The 11,459-nt window shown below is 30.9% G+C and overlaps 1 protein-coding gene across 1 annotated transcript; it reads right to left on the reverse strand.

Annotated features, from left to right (window-relative positions):
* Positions 1–5,445: 5,445 nt before the first annotated feature.
* Positions 5,446–6,247, reverse strand: LOC141664878 (uncharacterized). Its single transcript, XM_074470835.1, has 2 exons — positions 5,640–6,247; positions 5,446–5,521 (listed from the first exon to the last, which is right to left on the reverse strand). Exons 1-2 carry the CDS (start codon positions 6,245–6,247, stop codon positions 5,446–5,448), a joined length of 684 nt encoding a protein of 227 aa, XP_074326936.1.
* Positions 6,248–11,459: the final 5,212 nt, after the last annotated feature.

Genomic DNA, 11,459 nt, shown 5'->3' on the forward strand with positions numbered 1-11,459 from the left:
GCTCTAGCTGGAAGTGTAAGAAATGCAACAACATTAATTATCCTTTTGGAACCAAATGTAGAACCAAATGTAACAGACAGAAGTCACAGAACTGTGGTGCTGATAAGCCATTTGAGAGCAAAAAGTCCCCTTCCGAACAAATATATTGTTATAATTTATTATGACTTTGTATTCTTATTTCGAAATAAATATATTTTGTATTTGTATTTTTATTTTGAATGTTAAAAAAATTTATTACTCGTATTTATTTTGCTAATTTTATTGGACGCGGTTTTATAACCGAACCCGATCCGATGGAAACCGAACCGAGGTTTTTAAAACCAAAACCGAACCGGTGGTTTCGGTTGCGGTTTTAAATTTTAAAAACCGAGGGTATGCTATTTCGGTTTCGGTTTTATCCAAAACCCGCCCCGATCCGCCCCGCGCTCTCCCCTAACAGGGACGTTAGAAGTCCTGCTTATACGTTGGATGAGAAGATTTTATCGACAATATAAATTATTGAGATTACATATACATTGTCGTTTTTATAAAGGAATTCAAAATTTATATTGAAAATATTAAATTTTCGCGAGTTATTAATTAATTGAGGTTTTAATATAATTGTTGGCTAGTCTTCATTCTCTTCCTGTTATTAAAGGGCATCAAGTATGAAAAATTTGTCAGAAGATGTTGGAAAAAAAAACTAATTTAAAATAGAGAATTTATTAAAAATACCATTTTTTATGAAAATATTTGTAAAAATACGGATACGGGTTATATATGAGGTTGAAACAGTTATATATATGATTGCATACAAGGTTGATCATATTTTTACAAATATTTTCTGTAATTTGGGATTTATACAAAAATCCGTTTAAAATATTGATTAACCCCAACCCCAACCCCGGATCTGAGAGCTAAAATTACTGATACATATCAAGCAGCAACTCATTATTACATTACATTTCGACTGATTCCATACCCCAAAGGAGAGCAAGCAAAACTCATGCACAATGAGTCTTCTCTGAATACTACATAAATGGGGAGGGATATGGAGTACTCCCTCTGTCCCATTCAATTCTCTACACTTTCCTTTTTAGGGTGTCCCATTCAATTCTATACATTTCAAAATTTACCAAAAATAGTAAAAATTTTATAATATAAAAATTAACTACACCCACTCATATTCACTATTTTCTTCCACTACACTAACTTTTTACATTAAATATTGATTGACCCCACCACTTTACCCACTTTTCTTACTTTTTCTCTCAACATTCCATTTTTTCTTAACCTCCGTACCCAAATCAAATGTATATTTCTCAATGGGACGGAGGGAGTAGCTTTTTTCTAGTCCTTGGCAAGTTGTTGATCCAAAAATTTACCGGTAAAAAAAACTAAAGCACAGTGGCTTATTGGCTTTGATTGTTTGTTTCGGTCTTGGGAAACGTGACGAGGAAAAGCTTAAGCTGCGTCACTCAACTTCTAATTGGTCTACAGATAACGTAACACTTCGTGGACACTGAAGTAGAGTGGCTTGAGAATTACTCTGATTTCTATATACATTGAGATGTGTTATTCAATTTTATATATTTTAAAGCTTTTTAAATATAATAAATATTTAATTATATAAAAATTAACTACACCCACTTAGAACATTTCCAGCAACTTTTTAATTCATTTCCTAAATTTAACATAAAATATTGAATTAACTTAAAATATCAATATTTATTCTCATCTACAACAACATTCCTTATATTCATTTCCTATATAATATTTATCATTAAAAAGTACCACTATTACAAAAAGTGAAGAAAGAGAAAGTACTTCATTCAAATATATATTATAAAATAAAAGTTAGAAAAAAGAGAGATGTTAGCTAAAAATAAGGAATTGGAACAAGATCTAAGTGGATTTCAGTGATTTAAGAAATCACTAGGATATTGTTGTAATAGTTTTTTTTTCTTTATTACTTATATTGTAGTTTAAGATTCCAAATAATTAAGTTATTGGAGTTGCTCTTATATCAACAACTTTCTTTTACTATATTTATTTTATACATTAAATATTAACTGATCTCATCACTTTATCCATTTTTTTTACATTTTTTAATAATATTTTTTTTAATTTTCGTGTCGAAATCAAATATATATCCTAATTGGACCACGGAGGGAGTATAAGATAAGATCTCATACTTTGTAACCCATTTAGGAACAACAAATGAAAGCTAACATGGGACCAACTTTAAACCCTTAATAATAATAATAATAACAATAATAATAATAATAACCATTAAAAATAATATTGCTTTTTTAAAAAATACTATAATATATTAATATGTCAACTACCAAGTTCAATTCTATCAAGTACACTGAAATTGTACAAGCACGACCACAACCTTTGTCATCGCCGCCTCTTAAAAGTATTGAGGATACACGCATATTATCGAGAAAAATGACAACCATAACAGATTTTAAGAAAAAAATGACACAAATAATCATTCTAAAAATATAACTAATTATAGCCCGTGTTCCAGAAATTGCTAAGCGTGTCATGGCGGTGAGGGTACCTTCGAGAGATTAATCGGCAAGTCGGAGATTAATCGGACCGATTAATCGAAGCATTAATCGGAAGAATATAAATATTATTTTTAATTTTTATAATTATATAATGATCAACATGTCAAATATTTGTTTTAAGAAATAAATTAGAATGGTATTAAAAAAAATCTATACATTTGACATGCGTTATGTACTAATTATTGAGTTTACAATATAAATTATATTTTAATTAACACTTTTAAATTAATTATAATATGTTATTTTTATATTTTAAGTGAGAATATAAATATATTAGATTACCTGTTATTTCTTACCAATACTTTATATTATAAATTGACATGATATTGTGTGAAATTATGAAATTAATGATTTAAAATTATAAAAACGTAAAAAAATATTTTATTAATTATTTTCCGCCTATACCGCCTAGTACCGATTTTTGACCGTCTAGCCCGCCTAATCCCGATTTTGACCCGATTTTTTGAAAAACGCCTAAATTACCGCCTAGATCCGAGTCAGAACGTTTTACCACCGCCTAGCGTCTAGGCGCCGCCTAGACCGATTTTTAGAACATTGATTATAGCCAATTGAATACTCTGCTATTAGTTAGAAATATATTGTATAGTAATTGGGTATTATTTCATACTAGTTAAATCCCGTGCATCGCACGGGTTCCTATTAATATTTAAAAAAATTATTTATCCTGTCATATTCTAATTTTTAAAATAATTTTGTAAATATATGTTAATTATAAATTTATAATGAAAATAATCGTATAACTTTAGTAGAATAAGTATACTGGTTTAACAATTTAGTAGTTTAGCGAATATATAACATTATTTATTATTTTTTAATAATAGAATATATTGTGGTCGTAGTTTAGTAAGATAAGTAAAATATATCTAGTGGTTTAACAATTTAGTAGTTTAGCGGATATATAACACTATTTATTTATTTTCTTTAATAACAAAAATTAGGGAATAACCGTTGAACCAAATTATACCGCATTCCAATTATTATAGTATAAATAGATAGTATAGATATGAGATACTCCATTAAACGTTGGTATCTATTATATAAAATAAATATAGTTAAATATTTTATCAGCTAAAATTAACCAACTTTTCAGAAATCGGTATTTTTTATTAATTTTATATAAAAGTAGGCTAAACTTATCTTTCACCCCACATCGTCCTACATTGAACCTAACTGAGCCTTTTTCATTATTTTTTTTGCACTTTTAAAGCAATGAAAATCAATATTTTAGAATGATTGTATGTCATGCTACAAAAGGTGAATGAATAGAATAACCTCAATGGAATGCACTGGTCATGATTTATTCTCTTCGAGGGATCTAAGTACATTTGAGTAAACATTACTCCGTCTGTCCCATAAAATTCTATACGTTACTTTTCGACATATTTTTCAATACTTTTTTAAAACATAATTGTATTATTATTTTTAATTTTTTTTAATAAAAAATTTATTTTTAAACTTTTATTCAAAAAAAATATTTTAAAAAAATATTATAAAATTATATTTTATAGAAGTCTCGAAATACGTACAAATAGTAAACCTTTTTTTTGATATGACGCACAAATAGTAAACCTACAGCATTCGATGGGACGGAGGTAACAGTAAACAAAAGCAATACACATACAAGGCACGTCTCGAGATTCAGGCAATTGCGGATGATACATAATTCCTTGTTTGAACCCGTACCACGTTCAGCATAGTAACAAAAGCTGAATATGAGCAAATATTACGTTTCTAAGTTCATTGACTACATAGTTAAAATAATAATTTTTAAATATTTCTATTTCTGAATTAAAATTTTAGTTATATATTTTTATTCACAAAAAGAAAATTTTAAAAATTATTATTTTAACTACGTGATCAAAACAATTAGAAGTGTGTGTATAAAAGTCAAACGTTATATAAAAGAAAATAGATGGAATATTAAAGTTCGTATAATCCCCATTACACATAATTATACGCAGATACAGAAGAGGTGTGCATTGAGACATTCATGGGGAGATGGAAACCGGCAGATGATGGATGATGACAGACCCTGTACAAATTTTGAAGAATGTGCCCTCATAATTTTAAAATATTTTTATAAAAAAATAAAAATATATATAAAAGTTCTTGCAATAATAAAAATCGACTAAAAAGTGTAAAAATAATATTGGTGCATAAAATAATTATTTTACGTATTAAAAAAAATAACTGAAAATTGTTAAAAAAGAAACAAGTACATAAATGACATTAGTTACTTTGAAAATTGTTCTTCTATCATTCTTTGAAGCAAACTCACTACACTAATAATATTTTTATAATCAACATTTTCTAGTAAACTATTTTCAATGGATAAAAGTGCTAATCCATTCAATCTCTCATACGACCTAGATGACCTTATGTATGATTTTAACAATTTTAACTTGGAGAAACTCCTTTCAGCATATGCAACTGTGACCGGTATAGTCAATAATATCCTATAAACAATAAAATTATTTGGAAAATAATCAAATCTTTTTAAATAATTCAATATCTCTAAGACATGTGTTGTCTCCTTTGGTAAAATGGTTCTTAATATTTTTAACTACCAGAACAATTCTTCACAATCAACATCAGAGGCATCCTTATGCTTTAAAATAATTTCAAGATTGTTGCATGCTAATTTTAAATTATTCTCATTAATGGAATTCAACTTTTGGTAAGAAAAAAGAAATCCAAAATTATTTTCATAGGTACTGAATTGCTCAAACCTTTTTTCCAATGACCCAATTGTTTGGTATACCAAATAAAGAAAATAATTAACTCTTACAGATTGTTCTGGAGATTGAGAATTTTCTGGAGAAATTGTTTCATCAAAATATTTCTTTCTACGAATTACACGTTTAACCTAAATAATTGGATCAATTTTCATTTCTATACCAATATCCTTAGCAATTTTCATGGCATCCATAAATCCAGTCTCCCTGTATTATTTAAAAAAAATTAATCAATCCTTGTATCTCATCAATAGCAACATCAATAAGCATATCACTAGATTGTAAATGTTTACTAATTAAATTTACTACATGCAAAATCTCATACCATATAATTAAACCTACCAAAAATTCAAAATTTCCAGTATGAAAACAAGCTAAAGTATTAGCCCTACACCTAACATCATTATCACCATCTGTTTCAGCTAATTCCAGTAAAGCTTCTCTTATTTTTATAGGTCGAAATCTAATTGCTTTCACAACTTTCACATGACTTTCCCATCTGGTGGAAGAGAGTGGTTTAACACTAATTTTAACATGCTCTTTTAAAATTTTCCATCTCTTCGTTGAGTTTGAGAACAAGTAATAAATACCTTGTATAATACCAAAAAAATCTTTTGCTTTTACACAAGGATTTGCAATATCATAGAGTGTTGGATTTATCTTATGACAACCACATGGAGTATAAAATGCCCTAGGGTTTATATCAAGTAATCTTTTTTGAACACCTTGATGTTTACCCTTCATATTAGATCCATTATCATATCCCTGGCATATAATATTATCAATGTCAAGATCAAGAGTAACCAGTGCATTCTCTAGTACACTAAAAAGTTCAAGACCTGATGTGTCATCTACTTTCAAAAATTCTACAAAATATTCTTCTACTTGAATGGGATTACTAGATACATTCACACATCTTAATATGAGAGACATTTGTTCCTGATGACTTGCATCAGGAGTACAATCAAGTATCAAAGAAACATATTTTGCTTCTTTGATTTTCCTAATCATAATATTTTTTATTTTCATTAGTCAAAGTGACAATCAAATCATTTTGAATTTTATTATTAAGATAATGATAATGAATTTCACTATGTTCAATACGACGCAAATGTTCTTTCATAATAGGATCCCATTTAGCAATCATCTCTATTAATCCTAGAAAGTTTTCATTATTCTCATCAAAAAGCCGGTCATTTGTTCCACGAAAAGCTAATGTATTTGTAGCTAGGTATTCCACAACATGGATTATTCTATTTAGTAACTCCTTCCAATGTTGTTTTTCCTTTTTAATCTATTCTTGAACATCTTTATCAATTGTTTTGCTTATCTCTAGTCTGTCACGTAAATCAATCCAAGCACACATATTATTAACATGTTCACCACTATTTTCATGTTCTTTAAGCCTGACAGGAGCATGTATCCAATCATTGAATCCCTCATTTATTAATCTATTATCTTTTTGTGAAGTTTTTTCAAAATAACTTGTTAGATATATTTGTGATGTCATGTCTAATCTGATTTGTTTAGTTTCAGAACTTAATATTAGGACTTACTGGAAATCAGGATTTACTGAAGACAGGAAGATATCAGAACTTAAGATATCAGAACTTGTGATATCAGAACTTAAGGAAGGATATGCTTCAGAAGTAAAGTGCGACTGATTTCTAGGAGAGAATCTGGATTAAACAAAGGAAGATATGCTTTAGGAGTTGGACAGCTAAAGGACTACAAAAGATAATATTCGATTGATATATTTTAGGAAGAGATATATTTCATATCAATTAGAAGATATCTTGTAACTGTGTACTATATAAACACAACTTAGGGTTTACACTATATGTGTTATCATTCACGAGAATATTTTCTTTGTAACCCTAGAAGCTCTTAGTGATATTGTTCATCACTGAGATAGTAGTTTAACCTACTGTAACAGAGTTTATTCCGATTGAATAAACTAATATTTTGTGTTCTAAATCGATTTGATTGTATAAACACTATATTCAACCCCCTTCAATAGTGTTGTGTGACCTAACAAGTGGTATCAGAGCATCTCTGTTGATATACAAAATCCATTTTACAATCATGTCTGACGAAACACAAACTCCACCTAAGCCCACCAAAACTCAAGATACTCAAAACAATCAAACCCACAGTCGATATGAAAGTATTAGGGTTCCCATACTGAGAGCATCTGAGTATCCTATATGGAAGGTAAAGATGGCTATGTTTCTGGAAGCCACAGATCCAGAATACCTTGATAGAATTAATGATGGACCATATAAGCCTATCAAGCTTTCTGTTGCAGTTGCTGATTAACCAGTAAAGACCATACCAAATGAGAAAGGTGATTACACACCTGAAGACATCTCATATATTTCCAAGGATGCAAGGGTAAGTCATTTACTTCATAGTGCAATTGATAATATCATGTCAAACAGGGTAATTGGATGCAAGACTGCAAAGGAAATATCGGATGCTTTGGAGACAAGATGTCAGGGAACTGAAGCCATAAAAAAGAACAGGAAGATAATACTCACACAGGAGTATGAGCACTTTGACTCAAAATTTGATGAGTCATTAACTGATTTATATGACAGATTTTCCAAACTCTTGAATGATCTGTCACTGGTGGACAAGGAATATGATCTTGAAGATTCAAATCTAAAATTCCTTTTAGCTCTTCCTGAAATTTGGGATTTGAAGTCTACTATCATAAGAGACAACTATGACCTTGCTGAAACTACTCTTGATGAAATTTATGGTATGCTCAAGACTCATGAACTTAAGATGGATCAAAGGAGCAAAAGGCATGGAAGAAAGTCAAAGACAGTTGCACTTAAATCTGAGGAGGAATCTCCTAAAGTGGTTATCTCAAAGAGGGGCAAAGGAAAGGCTCTCATTATACAGTCTGATTCAGAGTCATCATATTCTGTTAATGATGATTCAGAATCTGAAAATTTATCTGAAGTGGATGTTGATGCAGAGATGATGCAACTGTGTGCTCTTATGGTGAAGGGTATCACAAAGATAGCCTACAAGAAATTCAGAAAGGGTAAGAAGTTTTCCAGGAAATGTGGAAGTTCTGAAAAGAAAGGGTTCAGAAAGACTGAAGGCAAAGGAGGAAAGTCTGACAGAGGAGACAACTCAAATGTCAAATGCTACAATTATGGTGAAAGAGGCCACATCTCTCCTGACTGCAAGAAAGGAAAAGGTGATAAATGTCAGGCACTTATCACAAAGAAGAAAAATTGGGCAGACACTTCAGATTCTGAAGAAGAGGTAAACTATGTTTTGATGGCAAATGCTGATAGTAGTTCTGGAACTGCTGAATTGAAGGTACAACTCTTGCTTTTCATACTGATGATATTTCTGAGCTAAGATTATATCTTAAAATCATGTTCATTAGTTTTAGAGATCATATTTTAGAAAATAAAAGATTAAAATCTGAAAGTCTTGCTCTTAGAAACAGAAATGACTACTTAGAAAAAGAGTTATTTATATTTCATCAAACTCAGAAAGAAAGAGATGAGGATTTGTATGTTAAAGATGAACTGTTAAAACTGAATAAATCTCTTAAATCTGAACTAGAAAAGGAAAAGGAGATAATCAAAATTTGGACTAACTCTGGAAAAACAACTCAGAAAATCTTAGAAAGTGGAAATTAGAAAGAAGGACTAGGTTACCTAGATGATAAAGAAGAAAATGAAACTGTGTCATCTAAACCAAACTTTACCAAGGAAGCTGAAAAGCCTAAAGTTAATCCTGTCAAGTTTGTGTCAAATTCAGACAAGTCAAAATTTGAAAAGATGAAAGACTCTAAAACAGAAGTCAAAGAAAAGTCAACTTGTGACAAATTAAAACAGGATAAACCAGCTGTAGTAAACATTGACTTAATGATAAAGAAGCTGCTTAAGTATAAGCTGAAAGAGATTAGAAAAGTGAACAAGGTAAAGGAAGCTAGGAAAAATAGGAATGGAAAGGAAGGTGTGAATAAAAGCAATAATTATATGCCTGTTCCTAATGCTCCTAGAAACAAATGCTATAATTGTGGAAACTCTAACCATCTTGCTTCTTTTTGCAGGAAAAATAAAGATATAAACTCTTTACCTCCTAGATTAGGAGTTAAGAGTCAGTCTGTTAGGTTTAAACCACAAAATCCTTGTTTTCATTGTGGTAGTTTATGGCATTCTATTTATACTTGTAAGGAATATCATAGTTTGTACTATGATTATTATCAAATAAAACCTTTTTTAAGGAAAGTTAGTGTAATTCCTTCTAGTGTAAATTCTGATGCAAAGTCTGATATAAAGTCTGATAAAAAGCATGTTAGCATAAACTCTGAAACTAAATCCGCTGCATATGCTAACAAACTTAAAAGGCCAAAGTATCCAAGCAAGTATGGGTTCTTAAAACTAATCAATAGTGGTCTTTGTGATTGCAGGGCAACAGGAAAAACATCCTGGTTCTGGACAGTGGATGTTCAGGACATATGACTGGAAATAAAGCCCTGCTATCAGGATTTGTGGAGAAAGCTGGCCCAGGAATTTCTTATGGAGATGGAAACATGGGAAAGACTCTGGGATATGGCAATATCAATCTGGAGAATGTCATAATTGAATCAGTAGCTCTTGTCTCAGGACTTAAACACAATCTGCTAAGTGTGAGTCAAATATGTGACAGAGGTTATCATGTGGATTTCTTTGAAGAATACTGTGAAGTTATAAGTAATTCTACATGCAAAATGGTTCTGAAAGGTTACAGACATGGTAACATATATGAAGCCGGACTTTCAACAAATTCTGATGGTTCTGTAATCTGTCTGTTAAGCAGAGCATCAATTGAAGAAAGCTGGAATTGGCACAAGAGACTCTCTCATTTAAATTTCAACAACATAAATGAGCTAGTAAAGAAAGATCTTGTGAGAGGACTGCCAAAATCAGTATTTGCTCCTGATGGTCTTTGTGACTCATGTCAAAAGGCAAAACAAAGAAAATCTTCATTCAAGAGCAAAACTGAATCCTCAATTCTTGAGCCTTATCACTTACTGCATGTTGATCTATTTGGTCCAGTCAATGTCATATCTATTGTAAAGAAGAAATATGGTATGGTTATAGTGGATGAGTTCACAAGATACACTTGGGTGTATTTCTTGCACAAGAAGAATGAAACTGCATCTACTCTAACTGATCATGTCAGACAGCTGGATAAGTTAGTTAAAGATTCTGTTAAAATAATAAGAAGTGATAATGTCACTGAGTTCAAGAATTCAATCATGGAAGATTTCTGCAAAGAGCATGAAATAAAGCAGGAATTTTCTGCACCTGGAACTCCACAACATAATGGAGTTGTCGAAAGAAAGAACATGACTCTTATTGAAGCTGAACGAACTATGCTTGATGAAGCAAAGCTACCAACCTATTTTTGGGCTGAAGCTGTGCAGACTGCTTGTTTTACACATAATGCTACACTCATAAACAAGCGTGGAAAAACACCATATGAGATGGTGAAGAAAAAGAAGCCAAATATGAAATACTTTCATGTATTTGGATGCAAGTGTTTGTTCTTAAGACTCATCCTGAACAACTGTCAAAATTTGATCTAAAAGCTGATGAAGGAATTTTTGTTGGATATCCACTTTCCACAAAAGCCTTCAGAGACTACAATTTAAGAACAAGGGTTGTCATGGAATCTATAAATGTATCTTTTGATGATAAAAAGATTACTGGACTTGAAGATTTCAATGATCATGATCAGCTGAGATTTGAAAATGAAGATATAAATTCTGATTCCGTAAATTCTGATGACCTAAATCCTGATTCTGTAAATTCTGATGACCTAAATCCTGATCCTGTAAGTTCTGACGGGTTAAATTCTGATGTCATTGAAACTGTGGTAACTACTCCAAAGGAAAATGCACCTATTCAGGGGGAGCAAGCTGATGAACATACCACATCTCAAGACTCTCAAGAAACATCAGAACCAGTCACTGGCTCTTCAAGTTCTGATTCATCAAGTGCTGATTAGCCAAATTCTGAGAATTCTGGAAACTCTGATTCTTCAATTCCTGAAGGATCCAACTCAAATTCTGGAATCTCAGAGAGCATAACTTCAGGGGGAGCATCAGAAAATGCTGACGGAGACA

The sequence above is a fragment of the Apium graveolens genome, chromosome 6 (assembly GCF_009905375.1).
Source record: "Apium graveolens cultivar Ventura chromosome 6, ASM990537v1, whole genome shotgun sequence".
NCBI classification, from domain to species: domain Eukaryota; kingdom Viridiplantae; phylum Streptophyta; class Magnoliopsida; order Apiales; family Apiaceae; genus Apium; species Apium graveolens.

Excerpts from the sequence above, each read along its gene's own strand:
- LOC141664878 (XM_074470835.1), bottom strand. The coding sequence starts at position 6,247 with ATGTCTCTCATATTAAGATGTGTGAATGTATCTAGTAATCCCATTCAA. Across the intron at positions 5,522-5,639 it reads TTGGTAGGTTTAATTATATG|GGAGACTGGATTTATGGATG; the intron begins GTATGAGATTTT and ends TAAATAATACAG.